Here is a 19,824-nt window from a genome sequence, read left to right on the forward strand (position 1 = left end):
CAAACAGGGAAAACAGTACTGATTCAGATACCATGCCAGTGACTTCTTTTTGGTGAAAAAGTTGTATCAGAAAAGGAAAGGAAGAGAACTAGTGGGCAATTTGAGGGCAAGAAAGGGAATATGCTTGGAATGTTCTAGTTCTCAATTTTCATATCTAAAACTTCACATTTCCCTTTGCTCATAAGGAGTCCGGAGCCCTACAGAGGCAACATGTAGAGTTGTGTTTGAGAATGAACAGGACAACAACAGTTTGACTAAAACACAAAGGAAACGCAGCCTGGTAACATCTGAACCTCAGCATGTGACTCTAATAGTTTTTGGGATTGGTATGGTAAACCGCACACACCTTGAGGCTGACATTGGAGGGCTAACGATGGAGTCAGAACTGAAAAGGATCCATGGCAGTTTCACGCTTAAGGAAAAGATGAAAGGTACAGTGCTTATCTAGTACTGTGATGCTGCTTTGCTGAAAGGAAACCAATACCATGTTTCTGAATTGGGAAGGAGCAAGGTAGAGTACCAAAAGTTTTCAATGTCATTGAAGATCAGTAGTTGAGGTAGCCTGAATATCCAGTGAAAACTTTTGGGCACAGAGATATGTAGATAATATCTCTCACATACCTTTTTTTACTCTATTTGAATATCAACTAATAATAATGACTGAAAGTATGAAGAAAATAATTTCTGCAATATTTGCTTTTCTCCTAGTACTCATTTTAATAGACTTATAAAAAGGTTCATAGGCTAATGAAAATGTGCTGTCATCTAAAGAGTGATCACACAGTGGTGGCAGTACATCAGGTCTAAGAGAACAGCTGTCTAAATATGCAACATGACTTTATGATCACAAGAGAAAATCATGGTGCCTGATACCGTTCATTGTAAAATTCATCCCAGTTTTAGAGATGCTAAAATAAATCTGAATGCTTACAATGTGTGGATATAGCAGTGTGCAATTGAGCCTGCAGAATTCTAGTGTTTTTATTCTGGTCTGCAAAAGAAATTTTGACTGACCATGTGTTTTTGTTAATTTTATGATTGTTGTATATATTGATCTAAGCCAAAGTTATTTTGAATCTATTGTGTATTGAATATTGTCCTTTAACTGTTTTGTTTTATACTGTACCATTTATGATTTAAAAGAATATTTTACATTGAAATTTTTGTAAATAAATGGGATGGGCCATAAATTGCTAAGAAGAATGCAAGCATATTAGCCTCAAGGCAAAGGATATGGACAGTGTACAAGAGTAGAGATGACTAAATTGATGTAAAATTTTCTCTGACTTGTTTTAAGAAGAAAGAATGATATTGCCCAGTTTTGGTGAGAATGATTTTTTAAAATCTTGTTTATTTATTTATTTATTTGAGAGCAACAGACGGAGAAGGAAAGACAGAGAGAGAGAATGGACACGCCAGGGCCTCCAGCCACTGCATACAAACTCCAGATACGTGCGCCCCTTGTGCATCTGGTTTATGTGGGTACTGGAGAATCAAGCCTCGAAGCAGGGTCCTTAGGCTTTATAGGCAAGCGCTTAACTGCTAAGTCATCTCTCCAGCCCAATACATATATTTATTTGTTGACACCTTCTATACTTACAACAAACCATGGTATTTCCTTCCCCTCCCCCACTTTCCCCTTCATAACTCTGCTCTCCATCATATCCCTTCCCTCTCTCCATTAGTCTCTCTTTTAATTTGATGTCATTATCTTTTTCTGCTAGTATGAGGGTCTTCTGTAGGTATTGCTAGGCACTGCGAGGTCTTGGATATCAAGGCCAAATTCTGTCCAGACAGTTATATGTAAGGAGTGGTACCCTGCCTTTGGACCTTACATTCGTTCTGCCACCTCTTCCTCAATGGACCCTGAGCCTTGGAGGGTGTGAGATGTTTTAAGTGCTGGACACTCCTTTGTCCCTTCTTCTCAGCACTGTGTTGCCTTTTGGGTCATCCCAGTGGTCATCACCATTAGAAAAGAGAAGCTTGGGCTGGAGAGATGGCTTAGTGGTTAAGCGCTTGCCTGTGAAGCCTAAGGACCCCGGTTCGAGCCTCGGTTCCCCAGGTCCCACGTTAGCCAGATGCACAAGGGGGCGCACGCGTCTGGAGTTCGTTGGCAGAGGCTGGAAGCCCTGGCACGCCCATTCTCTCTCTCTCCTTCTATCTGTCTTTCTCTCTGTGTCTGTTGCTCTCAAATAAATAAATAAATAATTTAAAAAAAAAGAAAAGAGAAGCTTCTCTAACCAAAAGTGAAAGTAGCATTAATATATGACTATGAACATTAAGTGTAGTGCTTTCAGGGAAATTTGGTGAGAGTAAAACATTCATTTATCCAGGCAAGAACAGGCTTTATATCCCTAAGGCTAATGACCTCCCCTGCTATAGGCTTTTGATTAAGTTTTCAGTACCAGGCTTGTATTCCCTCCCATAGAGTGGGCCTTCAGTCCAATTAGAGAGCAGGTGGTTTCCCCCAAAGCAGGCATGTCACTGTTGGACTTGTTCAGTCATTTGGCCTGTCTGGCCAAACTTGAGGCTTCCAGTGTCCACTGTTTTCACCACTGATGACTTCTGTTGCCCATAAGGTGGCATACAGTGCCGCTTTTTCCAGCTTTCCATTAGCTGGGCTATAGGAGAAGGTTTTTTGCTCAGCACCAGCTTGATTTCTCAGTGACTTTGCTGCATAGGCATATGAAGTCTGCAGCAATAGGGTCTTACCATCTCTTTCTCATGGGAAACCAAGGTCCTTGGCAGTAGCCTATAATGTTTTAGAGGCAACAGGGACCTCCCTGACCAACAACTCAATGGAAGGTATCCCATCCCTGGCACTGAAAATTTTCTAGTAACAATCTATGGCTTCTGGATGTGCTATTATTCAAGAAAGTAGATTTTCATATGTCTTATTCAGAATATCTTGAATTTTGATGGACCCTCCCCCACCTTCCTTTTATATAATTTCTTCCCCTGACCTCACTTAGGCCTTTCCCCTCCCTGTAATCTGTTCTTTTACTTACATATATATAATACCATTCCCTTTCCTATCTCCCTTACAGCCTTTTCCTAGCTTATGGGCCTCTGCTACTGAGTTTTATTTCCAGATCACACACAAGTCTATATACACTAAGATAGTAAGACGAGTCAATAGGATATATGCCTGGGAGTGCTATAGCTGGAACATATGGCAGATCTATTTTTAGATGTCTCAAGAACCTTCACACTGATTTCTATAATGGCTGTACCAGATTACATTCCCACCAACAGTGTAGAAGGGTTCCCCTTTTACCTCACCCTCGCCAACATTTATTGTCATTTGTTTTTTGATGGTAGTCATTCTGATGGGAGAAAGGGGATCACAAGTTAGTTTTAATTTGCAATTTCCTGATGGCTAAGGATGTAGAACACTTTTTGGTATGAGGGTGATGCTGGCTTCATAGGAGTTCAGTGGAGTTCCTTCCTTTTCTATTTCATGGAAAAGTTTGAGAAGCAGTGGTGTTAGTTCTTCCCTGAATGTCTGGTACAATTCACCAGTGAATCCATCTAGGCCTGGGCTATTTTTAGTTGGAAAACTTTTTATAACTGCTTGGATCTTTGTACTTGTTATAGGTCTATTTAAATGGTTTATCTCATCTTGATTTAATTTTTGTAGGTCATATGAATCAAGGAAATCATCCATTTCTTTCAGATTTTCAAACTTAGAGGCATATATATTCTTAATGTATATCCTTAAAATTGTCTGAATTTTTTTGGTATCTGTTGCAATGGTGACTTTTTCATCTCTAATCTTTTTTCTTTTTCTTTTTGAGATAGGTTTCTCTAGCACAGGCTGACCTGGAATTCACTATGCAGTCTCAGGGTGGCCTCTGAGTGCTGGGATTAAAGGCATACGCCACCACGCCCGGCCCTCATCTCTATTCTTATTAATTGCTATCTCTTCTCTCTTCTGGTCAAATTTGCTAAGGGTTTATCAATCTTAGTTATCCTTTCAAAGAAACAACTCTTTGGTTCGTTGATTCTTTGGTGGTTTTTTTTTTTTGTGTGTGTGTGTGTGTTTCTATTTCATTAAGTTCTGCCCCAAACTTTATTATTTCTTCTTGTCTACTGTTTTTTGGATTGTCTTGTTCTTCCTTTTCAAAGGCCTTAAGTTAAAGCATTAAATTATTTGTGTAATCTCTAACTTCTTAATATAGGTACTTAGAACTATAAATTTCCCTCTTAGGACTACCTTCATTTTGTATCCCAAAGCTTTTGGTATGTTGTATTATTGTTATTTGATTCTGTGAATTTTTTTATTTCCTTTTTGATTTTTTCAATCACCCATTGATCATTCAATAGTATACTATTTAGTCTCCATGAATTTCTGTATCTCTTTAGATTTTCTTGTTGCTGATTTGCGTTTTAATCCCATTGTGGTCAGATGGAGTAAAAGGGATTATTTCAGTTTTCCTATATTTGTGGAGATTTGCTTTGTGTCTAAATATATGGTCTACTTTAGAGAACGTACCATGCGCTGCTGAGAAAAATGTATGTTCTGTAGCATTTGGTTGTTATGTTCTGTAGATATCTGTTTGGTCCATTTGTTCCATGACATGATTTAATTCAGATGTCTCTCTGTTTATTTTTTGTTGGGATGACCTGTCAGTTGATGAGAGTGGAGTATTGAAGTCTTCCACTACAATTGTTTGATGTTATCAGTGACCTTAAGTCTATTAGTGCTTGTTTGATGAAACTGGGAGCCCCTATGTTAGATGCATATATGTTTAGTATTGTAATGTCCTCCTGTTGGAGTGTTCCTTTAATCAGTATAAAATGACCTTCTTTATCTTTCCTCATTAATGTTGGTTTGAAGTCCATCATGTCAGTTATTAGGATAGCCACCGCTGCATGTTTCCTAGGCCCATTTGCTTGAAATACCGTTTTCTATCCTTTCACCTAAGGTGGTACCTATCTTTTATTGAAAGATGAGTTTCCTGGAGGCAACAGATGGCAGCATCCTGACTTTTAATCCAGTCTGCATGCCTTTGTCTTTTGGTTGGTACATTGAGGCCACTGATATTAAGAGTTATTATTGAAAGGTATGCATTTATTCTCACCATTCTTCTTATTTTGTAGTGTTTCCTGTTTTCCCTTTGCTCTTTTGTTTTAAGTGTTGAGTGTGGTTTATGTTTTCCTATTTCTTCCTGTGTGTGTTTTGCTTTTTCTTCAGCATGAAGAATTCCTTTAAGTATTTTCTGTAGAGCTGGTATAGTTGTCATAAATTCCTTTAGCCTGTTTTTGTTGTGCAATGTTCTTATTTCTCCATCAAGTTGGATAGATAGCTTTGTAGGATAAACTAATCTTAGTTGACAGTTGTTATCTTTCAGAACTTAGAATACATCATTCCAAGTCTTTCTGGCTTTTAAAGTTTGTGTTGAGTAATCTGTAGTTATTCTAATGGGCTTGCCTTTGTAGGTGATTTACCTTTTGTCTCTAACTGCTTTCAATATATTTTCTTTGGTTTGTGTGTTTAATAGTTTAGTTATAACTTGATGAGGAGAGGTTCTTTCCAGATTTTGTCTGTTTGGTAATCTAAAAGCTTCTTGTATCTGCATTTGCATTCATTTCCCAATTTGGAGAAAATTTCCTTCTGTGATTTTGTTGAAAACACCTACTAAGCCTCTGGATTGAAATCCTTCTCCTTCTGTTATACCCTGAATTCCTATGTTTGATCTTTTCATAGTGTCCTGGATATCTTCAACTTCCCATTCATACCTTGCTATTAGCTTTTCTTTCTCTTTGTTGGACAGTATTAGGTCTGCCATCTGGTCTTCTAGCTTAGATATTCTGTTCTCCTCTTTATCCATTCTACTAGTGAGACTTTCCACAGGGTTTTTTATTTCACTGACTGTATTCCTCGGAGCCTGGTCTTCTGTGATTTCAGCCTGGTTTTTCTTCAATATTTCTATTTCCTTCCTCATGTCTTGTAATGACCTCTTTATTTCATTAAGCTGGTTTCCTGTGTTCTCTTGCAGAAGTTTTTTTCTTCTTTAATTCCTTTGTTTTCTTCTTTGATTTCCTTCATTTCTGCTCTGATGTCTTTGCCATCATTTTCTTAAAATCTCTGTCAGGCATTTCATCCAAAACAGTCTCATTAGTGATCATTTCTGATGGATTTATAGTTTTTGGTGGGGCTGTATTGTCTTGATTCTTTGGGTTTCTTGTATTATACTGTAGACTTTCGCATACTGAATTGATTTGATGGTTGGGTTTTCTCCTTATCTGTAGTGTTCCCAGAAGTGGCAGTTCACCTCTATATCCCCTCAACATATGATTTCAATGTGCTAGGTGTAGCTCTTGTCCCCCAGTCAAGTCACAGTAGTACTCCTTGGTGTTGAGTTTGCTTGCTAAGCAAGTATTCTAGTCGACTGGGTGGAATAATTTACTCTCAAATTCTAAACTTCAACCATGTAACATAGACAATAAAAACCAGCCCAAAGTATGCAACTGTGGGGATTAAAACAAACAGATAGTCTATACGGGCAAAATCCCTAAGGATGTGTGTTGTTCTATACCCTTAATCCTGTCAGTTGGGAGGTAGAGATTTCTGTTTTGAATTGAGTTCCAGGTAAACCTGGATCTGGATCAGATCCTGCCCTCAATAATGACAGAAGCAAAACACAAAGGCCCTATATATATATGAAAGCACCAAAGGCAATAAAATTCAACCCCCAAATACAGGTTATTTGAAAATGGTAGAGCCAACCAAGAATATATGCCCCATAACCTGCCCTGACAAGGAAAGAGATTAGCTCTTGCAGGACTGTGTTCCTGTGGGTTTTTGTTGTTGTTGTTTGTTTATTTATTTGTTTTTTGTCAGTCAGCCTCATTACCTTTTGGGGTGGCTTCCGCTCTCATCAACGCTGAGTGCCCACTCAATCCCTCCATGTTGTGCTGTGCAGCTGTACCTCTCTCTGACCTGCTCTCCTGGCTGTGCTGCCACTGGGGGCTGAATGCTGTAGGTTCGATATTCTGATGGTGGGGGATGGGAGACTTCAGACTTTCCGAGTTGCTTGCACTTTCTGTAGCTCTTTAGTTGATCTCAGCTATCTTTCCTTCAGAGTTCTTAACTTTGCAAGAAAGCTGATGGAGTTGAAAAATCTGTTTTTTGGTCACTGCTGCTACTGTGTGCCTGGTGGCGTGGTGCTGGGCAGACCCCGAGCGCCTCACTGGGACTCTCACCATTTTTCTCCTTTCTGGGGATCTTGGTCTCTGGCTTCTCCTCTATGTCTAAGAATAACCTATACTCCTTCACTTTCCAAAAGAGTGTATTTTGCTGGGGTTTTGCTTAAATCCCTCCATCGGCTGGTTTGGTGTGGTTCCTATGCCGCCATCTTACCCAGAACGAGAATGATTTTTTTTTTTTTTTTGCTAGAAATGGATGTTTGCATTCACTTTTAGATAGATATAAATTAGTTTAGCCTTCCAGAATGTTACTTTTAATAGGTTTTATCAGTAAAACCTTTAAAAACGTTAAACTACATACATCTGTTGGTTTGGTAATTTTAGTTTTACAAACTCAGATAGAAGAATCAGAGGTTTGTGAACCTGTGTGTACACAGAAGCAGACAGTTGTCTGTTAGAGAGTTGATTGCTTGACTACGTATAGTTCACCCATTACAGATTGATTGCATTGTGGAATCTCCTTATGAAAAATGCTAAATGAAAAAGGCACAATTACATGTTAACATATTAACTTTTGTAAGTAATGAGAATAGTTATACTTTCTATTTAAGTCCTAGGAGTTTTATGTGGACTAATAGCTCATGCCATTTCTTTTTTCTTTCCTTTTTTCATTTTCTAAATGTGTGAGCAATAGGGACTGTTTCATAATAGTAATTTAATTAATGCATGCTGCTCTGTCAAAATTATCTTTGCATAAGTGCAGTTTCCTATAGCCGGTCATGGTGGTGCATGCCTTTATTTCCAGCATTTGGGAGGCAGAGGTAGGATGATCAATGTGAGTTCAAGGCTACCCTGAGACTACATAATGAATTCCAGGTCAGCCTGGGCTTGAGTGAGACCCTACCTCAAAAATAAAATCATATTTTCAGAATTCAAATTGTTTTTTCTCATATTTAAGATGTTCTACATCAAAAGATGACTGAGACATGTGCCACTGCTCATATTGGTGGGGTTAATATTGTGCTGCTTGAAGGGATCACACCAAATATACAGTAAGTGTGTTATTTTAATATTTTATTATACATGTTTGTTATAGCTTTATAGAAAACTAGAAATTCTTTGCATGAATTGACACTTTGTGAATTTTGAGTTTTGTGCAATGCTACCAAGTATTGACATTTTGTCATTAAGAATATCACCAAGTAAAATGTTGTTTTGCTACCTGTGCTCACCCAGCCTCCCCTCCAAAAGAGAATCTGACTCCTAGTAAAATTATCACATACAGATTTCTGTTTTGTACATACTATGCAAGTAATCATATAATTCAAATAGTTAATTCAAATTAAGGACATAGAATACAGGTTTTCTTTAATCATTACTCATTTTCACTTGAATTTCAAAACTTCATCATTTTTACATTTAATAAGCATAACAGTAAAGTCTTTCAAATCCATGTTATACTGTACATTATGCCTTATTTATAGAACATAAACAAGCCAGGTGTGGTGGCTCATACCTATAATTACAGCACTTGGGAGGCTGGGCTACACACTGAGACCTTGTTTCAAAACAAACAGAAAGTATATCCTAAAGCTTTTATTTTGACTTTTTCTCATAAGCTTTGCTTTTGGATCTTTGAGAATTACTCTAGAATGATAACCTTTGCACATGGTATGCAGACCATTTATCTGTGATAGATACGTTTAACCATTGACTTGCTTATGTCCTTGATCATATGTCATTCCTGACTTTCTTACAATGGAACATTTTATATTATAACTGCAAAGTGTTTTGATAATTTAGATCATATTTCAAGAAAATACTCTCTATGGTATACTAGTTAATGTGCTAGTGTTATTCTGTAATATATCATCCTGCTAAATAACCACTAAGTAGAATTTTGGTCCCATACATTAAAAAATATTCATAGACTAACTAAAAACTGTCATCAATTATAGCTCCAGTCATAATATTTTGAAAATATGGATAATGCAAAAGCTATCTTGGGCAAAATTTCCCTTAAGTAGATGTTGATAAGTAGGCCATAGACTTCTGTAGGGAATTTTGGTTAACATAGGGAACACTTGAGCCTGTTCAAGGCTGTGCTTAAAACATCTCAGGTTTAAGACTTCCTAGTAGTTTAGTCCTATAAATTATAGAAGTAATGATAGTACATCTCACAATAGCTTTTTAGGGTCCAGATCCTACTTTCTAAGCAGTCTTTTCACAGAAGACCAGGAAATTCCCATCATTGGAACAGAGACCTCTCTGCATTCATTGAGGAAATGGGATGGGGTGAAGTGCTTGCTGTGAGCCCGGAGCCTCACATGAGTTCTTTTATCTAATACTCACTGCAATCTTGTGAACTGAGGAGGTTCTATACCTGTTTTATAGAACAATAAGAATTTGAAGTTCTAAAATATCAAAATATTTGGTTAAAATACTTAAAATTATACATTGACAAATGATGCCCAAACTATGTTTTTCCTGAAGAAAGCTACACAGGTGGCAGATTCTGTGAATTCTCCATTAACTCTAAATCTGAAGAATCATGGTTACTAAACCATGTGCTGTATTTACTGTGTCCTCTTAAATCTTTATCTGTTCTCTTTCAAGTAAAGGGCTTTATATCAACTTTGATTTTGTAGAGCCTTGTAAAATGTCTATAAAAAAATATGTCATGGATACTTCTTGCCTTTTCCCCCCTCAAGTAAGGGTCTTTATTAATTTTAATTTTTTAAGTTATTAATTTGTCATGGCTAGTCTCATAGAATTAAGAGTGGAAATTAGTAAAGCTTTTCAGATTGGCCATGTTATAACTAATTTACATATGAATGCTTACTTCCTTCCTTTTTGTTTTCCTGCTTTCTCTTGAATCTTCATCTGTAGACTGGAGGATTTTCCTACATCTCCTACAAGTACAGCCAAACAAGAGTTTCTGTATGTCATATTCTTTTTCATGGCTTGTAGTTAACATAGTATTGAATGATTAATTATCTCAGGGATGTATATTGTTACAGACACAAATTCAAAATGGCAGTCAAAGAAAGCCCAAGGGAGGTTTTGGGGCCAGGTTGTAACCATATAGTTAGTTGAATGTTGTTTGTGCTCCTGTACACATATTACTGTGAAGTTTCTATTTTCACTGATGTTTGTTAATGTTTGATATGATAATAGAAACCAAAAAAATTATTTATATCAAAGAATCCTCCTAATGGCAAAGTAGTTTTCAGCTTTACAAAAACACACCTGTATATTTCAGCTAAGTCAGTTTTTGGGGAAAAGAGTTTATTTTCCTGTTGACAAGTTTTATCTATGGCATTTAGTATATGCAACTTTATATTTTGAGTGGCTTAATTTAACCCATTTTGTATCTGATATTTTGTGTTGATAAACTGTAATTGCAGTATGTAATTAGATGTTCATCACGAGTCTATCACCATGACAAATTCATAAGTTACTTAGCGCTAATTTTTTCACTGTTTGAATATGCTGAATAAATAGGTAAATCTGCATATTATGTTCCCTGATGGTAAGAATATCATATTTGATGAGACAACAGGCCATAGACAAAACATTAAAAGTCTTTTGGTAGGCTTATTATGATGTTTTTATACTTCATCAGTCAACTAAAAGTTCTAAGAGACACTAATATTAAATAACAGGATTTTCTACAAATTAGTCTTATGTATTTATGTTATTTTAACAAAACACACACACACACACACATTTAATTCCACTTCAGAGCTAGGAATTTATTGTTTTCTTTCCTTTATTCACTGTATTCTCTGGATATTTAGCAAAAAAAAAATATCAATATTGACTTGAGAATATTTTTAGTAGCTGAAGATCACACCTCTGCAATAATCATTTATTTATATATTATGTGCTAAAAATTATATTTGGCTTCTGGAAGGCAAAAGAGGCAATCTTTATTGTGATGTCACTTATAGACCACCTTCTTCCCTTTGAGAGATTTATGCTGACAGGTAAACATGTGAACAGCAGTTGCCAAGTTTAAAGGAGGTTTTGGTGAGTTTTAATCATTGACTATGGAGTATGGAGTCATTGCAGTCACTCCACATCCCATTGTATATGGGCTCTTCATGCATAGCTAATTTTAGGTAAACAACATAGGCAAAGTTAAATCAGTTTGTGTACTCCTTCTTGCCTCTAAGGTTTGGGGTCTACCTGTTGAAGGAGAAGGGATAGGCTAGTGATCAAGTTGGAACTAATGGTAGGTGTAAGACAATCATGTTGTCCAAATCCAAAGAATGTCTCTTGAATTAGTTGACATCGTTGGTATAGGTATCAGTATAAATGAGCCTCACTAATATTGGGCATGACAGATCCCTGAAACTCTTTACATCAAAATTTTCATTGGAAATATCTCACTAGGATCTGCATTATCAGAGCAGACAGTCCCATTTGTTTTCAGTTCTGACTCTGGGGTTAAATTGAAAATCAAGCATTATATATGTCTTTATGAAATTTAAAGTAATATTTATGCAGACTACTGTTAAGTTATAAAAGTAGACTGGAAAATAAAGAATAAATTCAGTTTATATTTTTACTATGTTGAAGAACTAACTGATACATAAATAGCAGTAAGCTTTCTGGTATAGTCAGCATTTTGGAGAGTCAAATTATATTATGATCTTGCATTGATCAAAGTAATGGAGGCTTTGGGGAAGGGGTGTAAAGAGACCTGGACTATTAAATCATTGACACACTATCAATAAGAGTCATCTGCTCATTGTTTTACTATAATTCTTGAAGAGATTTTTCAGTTAGTCTAAGCCATACAACATTTAGTATATATTGAAGAGTTTCCTTTTGTTGAAGAGTTTTCTATAAGAAAGGAGTAGCCAAAATCTTTCCACAGTGGTGACTTTAAAAGTTTGTAGGATGCTAGTTATTTGCTAGATTCATGAAAAGTTCATGTCAGATATCCAAGAAGACTGAACGATTCTGTGTAATTCAGTCTATTTCACAGGGCTCTCCAAGATCCATTGTGAGCCTCCACTACAACCACCACAGTGCCCCATCATACAAGGACCCATTTCCAGTTTCTTTTACTTTCTGAGTTCAAGCAGTAGTCTTTTTAAAGGAAGACAGGGGCTGGAGGGATGGCTTAGCGGGTAAAGTGTTTGCCTGCAAAGCCAAAGGACCTAGGTTCAAGTCCCCAGGACCCACGTTTGCCAGATGCACAAGGGGGCACATGAGCCTGGAGTTCCTTTGCAGTAGCTGGAGGCCCTGGTGCACCCATATTCTCTCTTTCTCTCAGTCTCCCTCTTTCTCTGTCAAATAAATAAATAAATAAATAAATAAAATATTTTTTTAAAAGCAGGACAGCCTGCCTTCAGCTTGTTTCAACAGAGTATATGATTGATGATTTGTTATATTCTTTGATAAGACTAGAAGTATAGACAGCAGTTTTTTTTTTTGTATTTGGTGTTTTTTCTTTAGATTCCTAAAATAAGTTGGAGAAAAAAAGGTAGTTCTGTTTGGCAAAAAAAAAAATCTGAGTGGAATTTTATGTGTGTATGTACTTATGTGTCAAGTTTTGTGCTTTTACTTACATGTTTTCTATGATTATAAAGGAATAACATGCTATTCAATGCAATATCAAACATGAATGCTTTAATATCTTTAGAAAATATTTTCAGTACATCTTTTAATACATAAAATAACTCATTTTAGCTCATTGAATGATTTAAGAAAATGTCTCTTGCTCTTGACTTTTTTCAAAAGTTTTGTTGATTTGGGTATATATATTTTAATGATCCTCCTTCTCTCTTTATAGAACTGTAGTGAAATGTAGCATCGCCAAGTCCCAAGCTCTCTACAGTGCCCAGAGAGGGCTGAAGACAAACAATGCTGCAGTGTTCAAAGTAGGAGCTATCAGCATCAATATTCCTCAGCACCCTGCCACCTTACATAGCATGATGGTTCGAAGTTCTCACCAACTATCCAAACAAATCTCAGACCTCATTAGGCAACCTTCTGCAGTGTAAGTTAGTGTAGTTTGTTCCTATTCTCTTATCTGATGATACTTTTTTTTTTTTCTGTGACATGAAAAGTGTATAGTCAAATGAATGGATACTGTAAGCATTAACCATTATGGACAGTGGGGCAGAGGAAGATTAGACAACATCATGGGAATATTGATGGATATTGTTAAAGCATTAGTTTAGAAAGGCTACCATCATCATTCCATATGCATAAATACAGAACATAAGCCTAAAGCTTCAGAGATTCTAGAAATTTGTGGATGCGCAAGAAATACTAATAAAAAGCAAATTGATGAATTTTAAAACTGTCAATTCCTGTATACTTTTAGTTCATTGAAACTTATGACTGAATAATTTTAAGAAATTGCAGTTGTTAGTCCTTTGCATGGCTTTGTGCTCTCATTTATAAGAAATCATTACATATTATGAAAACATTACTTAAGATACCAAGGAACAAATATTTTAGGACAGTAAATCAGACCTCTTCCTTTTGTCTCTTGCCACTTTTCATGATAATGTGCATTGCTTAGCTTTATTCCTAGTCTCCAAAAGCTATAACAGTTTGTCTATGTGTTTAATACTTTTAAAGTCATTATGTGTTCCCCCAAAGTATAAAATGATAAAATGTTAGTATGCCCTGATAGGTGAGTGATTTTTCCCCCAGGTGTTTTATCTAGGTCTTTAATTTTCATATAATAATAAATTATAATTTAAGCTGACAAAATCTTAAAAGAATTGACATATATTTCTCCTGAGAATGGGATATGGAGTGTATGAATCTTAGTTTTAAAATATTCTAGGAATGCCAGGAATGATGGCACATATCTATAATCTCAGAATTGTGGAAGCAGGAGGACCAGGAATTCAAGGCCAACCCGGGTTACATGAGATCTGTCTCAAAAAGTAGTTATAATATGGGGCTTGGAAGATAGCTCAATTTCTAAAGTATGTGCTATTGAAGCATGAGGACCACATAATAGAAGCTAGCTAGTGTGGCATATGCTTATAATTCCAGTGCTAGGAAGTCAGAGTATCCAGTTTAGCCTAGTTAGACATGTTCCAAGGCAGTGAGAGGCCCTGCCTCAAAACAAACAAAAAAATAAAAGAATTTGAGCCGGCCATGGTGGCGCACATATTTAGTCCCAGCACTTGGGAGGCAGCAGTAGGAGGTTCGCTGTGAGTTTGAGGCCATCCTAGAGTGAGACCCTACCTTGAAAATAACAAAACAAAACAAAACAAAAAAAAAAGTGCTTTAAAATGGGCATAGTGGCACATGCCTTTAATCCCAATCTGGAGACAAAGGTAGGACCACCGTGAGTTGGAGGCCTCCCTGAGACTACATAGTGAATTCCAGGTCAGTCTGAGCTAGACTGAGACCCTACCTCGAGAAAGAAAAAATTTAAAAAAGAAAATGCTTTATGGCTAGGTTTGGTGCATGCCTTTAATCCTTGGGAGGCAGAGGTAAAAGGATTACCATGAGTTCAAGGATACCCCAAGGCTACAAAGTGAGTTCCAGGTCATCCTAGCTAGAGTGAAATGGTAACTGGAAAAAAAAAGTGGAATGTGAGCCAGCAAATGTCTTAATGGGTAGGAGTACTTGCTGTGCAAGCGCAAAGGCATAAGTTCAGTACCTAACATCCACATAAAACCTGGGCTAACCTCACATACCTTTAGCACCAGTGCTGAGGCAGGCAGAGACAAGAGGATTTCTTGGGCTTGCTGTTCAACCAGTCTGTCCAAAAGTTAGATAGCTTCAGAATCAGTGAGAGACCCTTCTGAAGGAAGTAAGGTAGAAGCGCAATAGAGGACAGCCAGCATCCTCTCATATCTACCAGTGTATGCACGTGTGATGTTTGCATGTGACCACACATGCATATACTATGTGCAAACGCACCACACATTAAACTCATGTATTAAAAAGGAAAACTGTGGACAGCACCAGCAGTCAAGTTTGTCCTTTGGCCTCCACACATATATGCATACATGGGCATGCACACGCACACTAAATGTGGCTCACACCTTTAATCCCAGCACTCAGGAGGCAGAGGTAGGAGGATTGCCATGAGTTCAAGGCTACCCTGAGACTCCATAGTGAATTCCAGGTCTGCCTGAGCTAAAGTGAGACCCTACCTCAAAAAACAAAACAAACAAACAAACAAACATACATACATACATACATACATACATATTTTTTTCTAAGTAATTTTCTTGATACTAATTGTCAGAGGATATAGTAGTTAAAAGTCAGGCTTTAAAAGCTGGGCGTGGTGGCCCACACATTTGATCCCAACACCTGGGAGACAGAAGTAGACGTATTCCTGTGAGTTCAAGGCCAGCCTGGGCAAGACCCTACCTCAAAATACCACACACACAAAAAATGCCTGGTTTGGAGTCACACAGATTGGGTTCAAATACTACTTTTAACCACTTTCTAGCTAGGCGTCTCATTTGAAAAGTGGAGATGAGATAGCTGTATCACTTTAAAGGATTTTGTGAGACAAAACTATACCAGGTAGACAAATGGTGATGTTGGTGTTTTTATTAAATCGTAGTACTAGTAGTGGCAATTTTCGTAGCATTGTGGTCAGCTGTCGCATGCATAATGGAAGGGTCAGAATTTGTAATTGGGTAAATCTGAGCTTAATTCCAGCTGTATGTTAATGATATGTATCACACTGGAAGGGCAGCAGCCCAGGGTTCTTATCATTTCTTCCTGTTTGCTTTTCTAGATCACTAGTGTTCAGTAGTTGTTTTTTTAACTGGGAAATCTAGTGAGTTTATTCAATGTGCTACATCTCCATTCCATTTCCTAGGTATTGTGAGTAGAGTGGCCATAAGTGTTTATTTAATAAAGTGGTTGCTATTAGTTACATAAAAAAAACAAACCTCTTTTTTTGATTTATAGCCCACAGCCTGTGAAAGAAGATATTGCCACCCCATTACCTTCTGAAAAAACCCCAACTAGTGTCAATCAAACACCTATTGAAACAAATGAATTTCCTCAACTACCAGAAGGCTTAGAGAAAAAGCCTATTGTTCTTAAATTCAGTGCCATGTTAGATGGGATAGCCATTGGAGCAGCACTTTTACCATCTTTGAAAGCAGAATATAAAATGGGAAGAATGAGAAGTCATGGGATGACAGGTAACATTAAAATTTTGAATTCAACCTGTTAATATTGATAATAGTTTTGAAAAGAAACTTTAGTTTTTAATTCTTATTTTTAAATTTTATTTATTTATTAAAGAAATGGGGGGGGGTAAGAATGAATAGGTGTGCTAGGGCCTCTAGCCACTACAAATGAACTCCAGGCACATGTGCCACCATCTGTATCTAGCTTATGTGGGTACTAGGGAATCAAGCCTGGGTCCTTAGGTTCCACAGACAAGTGCCTTAATTGCTAACTCTCCAGCCTGAAACTAATATTTTGATGAAAGATAAACTTGGTTTTTAAAATACTATATTTATATGAAATAATTTTGATTACTTAAATATCAGTAATGATGTTCTTTTTTTAATTTTTTTATTTGAGAGAAAGAGGGAAAGAGAAAGAGAGAGAGAATAGGTGTACTAGGGCCTCTAGCTGCAGCATACGAACTACAGAGGCATGTGTCACCTTGTGCATCAAGCTTTCATGGGTCTTGGGGAGTTGAACCTGGATCCTTTGGCTTTGCAGGCAAGCACCTTAACTGCTAAGCCATCTCTCTAGCCCAGTAATGATATTTTTAGTCAAATAAAAGATTTCAATAAGCCTCCTTATAAGGTTAATCCTCCTTGAATTCCTCAAAATTATTCAACTGTTGAGGCCCTGTCTTCAATTTCAATTTAAAGTTGGATAAATGAACCAATTTCTAGATCTATCAAGTTTGTTTTGTTGTTAGTTTTTATGAGGTAGAGTTTCAATCTATCCCAGGCTGACCTGGAACTATGTATAGTTCCAGGCTGTCCTCAAACTCACAGTGATTCTCCTACCTCTGCCTCCTGAGTGCTGGGATTAAAAACGAGCACCACCACACCAGGCTTTGTCAGGGTTTTAATCATCTGAATTTCTCAATTTTTCACATTGAATGCCTTTAGTTTAGAGATTGATGCCTTTAGAATAGCTACTTCTATCTCTCCAAAAACTTTTCAGTTCTTAATTTTTATTATGAAATTTGTCATTTATACCAACATACACATTTCAGTAGATAATCAAGTAGCATGAATTTGCCAGTCTGACAATGACAACTCTTCAGCAGGTGCCTCAATGCCTGTTTAACTGCTTAAGGAAGTCACTGTTGGAAATTTTATTTTTTTTTCCCACCACATGGGTATATTGACAAATTATTTAAAATTTGCCTTTACCATTTGTGACCTATATACATACATATATGTGTGTATATGTGTGTGTGTATGAAATCACACTAGATGTTTTTTCCTTTTGCTGTCTGTTGGGCTTAAGATTCATCCCTGTCCATTCATCCATCTAACTTACTCATTTTCTGTAGAAATTTAATTATTTATTTGAAGGGATGGGGGAGGAGAATGGGCATGCCAGGGCCTCTAACTGTTGCAAATGAACTCCAGATTCATGTGCCACTTTGTGCATCTGGCTTTACGTGGATACTGGAGAAATTAACTTGGACCCTTAAGCTTTGCAAGCAAGTCCTTAACTGCTGATCCATCTTTCCAGCCCATCCACTGAAATTTAGCAGCACAGTGCAGTAAGTGGTTATGTAATAGCTTACTTATACATTCTGTTCTTTGTTGGATCTTTGGACTTTCTTTGTGATTATGAGGATGCTCACACACAGTTGCAAGATGTTTTAAGGTTTCTTATGTGGCAGCACAATTAGGTAATGAAGTAAATGTACTTTCAGATTTAGTAGGAAATGGAAAACTTCCTCCTAAAGTATCTTTTCCAACTTTCTTTTCCACCAGCATTAGAGTTTCCATTGTTCCACCACTTATACTACACAGACATGGCACCATAGTCTGGCTTTTTAATTTTTGCTTGTGTAGGGTCACATTGTAGTTTTAGTGATTATTAGTGAAACTAAATTTTTATATGATTAAGAAACCCTTGTATTTTTTCTCATATTCTTAATGGTTTTGTGCATATGTTTAGTCAAATATTTTCAATCCATTTGTATTTTTTTGATGCAGAAGATTATTTATGTGTTGTGTATAGTAAATCTTGGATTGTATTTCCTTAGCACATATCATCACTCAGTTAAAGACATATTATTTTGCTTAATATTTTGATAAAAACATATACCTAAATTTAGTATAACTGAATTTACCAATATTTCCTCTGTGTTATTTTTTATTTTCATTTTTATTTTTTTATTTTTTTTGAGGTAGGGTCTTGCTCTAGCCCAGACTGACCTGGAATTCAATATGTAGTCTCAAGCTGCCCTTGAACTCACAGCGTTCCTCTTGCCTCAGCTTCCCAAGTGCTAGAATTAAAGGTGTGCACCACCATACCTGGTATGTGTTGTGTATTTTTGAAGAAGTCATTCTCTTCCCAAGATAGGAACATATTCTCATTGTTTTTGTTTTTGTTTTTGATTTGGTTTTACGAGGTGGAGTCTCACTCTAGTCCAGGCTGACCTGGAACTCACTATGTACTCTCAGGGTGCCCTCCAACTCAAAGCAATCCACCTACCTCTGCCTCCCAAGTGCTGGGATTAAAGGCGTGTGCCACCATACCCGGACATTCTCGTATTTTTATTCTTCTGAAATCTTTTGAGCTTTTCTATTCTTACCTAAGTACATACTGTATCTAAAGCTGATGATGTTTAAAAACTTGCTGTGGCATACTTTAAATAACTTGTTATCTCAGTATCAATTATGGACTATTCCAGCCCTGTTTTTAGCAATACATGAATCTGTACTGTGTTAATAGTTGCATGTGGGAATCTTTTTCTTTGCTTGCCCTTCCATAGATGTTTTACATTTGTAAAAGAGCCCTTTTACATTTCTTATAGGAATTTCTTCTACGAATCTATAGGTTCATTCAGGAAAAATTGATACCTATACAATATTTAACATTCATATTCTTGAATAAGTCTGTTTTTCTGTCACTGTGTCTTTAAAAATGTTCTGCATAGAATTTAAATTTTTCTCCCTAAAAGCTTTTATGTATCTTTTGCAAAGTATGATTTTTCTAAACTGTTGGTATTTACAAATGTGTTGGAAGATATGGTTATGTTAATCTCATATTCAGAGACCATCTTAAACAATTATATTACTGGTAATAAGTTTTCTTTCTCTCTAGAGCATACTATTTTATATATAATTTTTATTAGATCTTTTTTCCCCCTTTCCACCTTTTATATCTTCTTTTTGCTGCTTTGTGGCAGGGTCTCACTGTAGTTCAGGCTGATCTGGAACTCATTCTATAGCCCAGAGTGGCCCTGAATTCAAGCCTGTTCTCCTACCTCAGCCTCTTGAGTGCTGGGATTAAAAGCATGAGCCACCATACCAAGCTTCTTTAATGTCATTTATCTTCTATATTATGCTTGCCTTGTCTTAATCTCATCTTCACTGATGATGCAGATATTTGCTGTAGGTCTTTCATAGGTCTCCTTTGTCATAATAACAAAACATAATTCTTAGCTAGTGGGTTGTGATTTTCTGTGAAGAATAATTTCTGAATATGTATAGGTATTCTTAC

The 19,824-nt window shown here is 36.7% G+C and overlaps 1 protein-coding gene across 8 annotated transcripts in view; it reads left to right on the forward strand.

The window, feature by feature from the left end:
- Kiaa1109 (KIAA1109 ortholog) overlaps window positions 1-19,824 on the forward strand; it is a 240,137-nt gene that overhangs the window by 150,330 nt on the left and 69,983 nt on the right. For 7 of the 8 annotated variants that reach the window (XM_045130867.1, XM_045130873.1, XM_045130872.1 and 4 more), the window contains exons 48-52: window positions 186-431; window positions 8,111-8,204; window positions 10,042-10,092; window positions 12,959-13,165; window positions 16,072-16,310. In XM_045130867.1, the coding sequence (XP_044986802.1) occupies window positions 186-431; window positions 8,111-8,204; window positions 10,042-10,092; window positions 12,959-13,165; window positions 16,072-16,310 (837 nt within the window). The remainder of the gene's footprint in view (window positions 1-185; window positions 432-8,110; window positions 8,205-10,041; window positions 10,093-12,958; window positions 13,166-16,071; window positions 16,311-19,824) is intronic. The other variant, XM_045130870.1, reaches the window with a different exon arrangement.

This window comes from Jaculus jaculus, chromosome 12 (genome assembly GCF_020740685.1).
Source record: "Jaculus jaculus isolate mJacJac1 chromosome 12, mJacJac1.mat.Y.cur, whole genome shotgun sequence".
NCBI lineage: Eukaryota > Metazoa > Chordata > Mammalia > Rodentia > Dipodidae > Jaculus > Jaculus jaculus.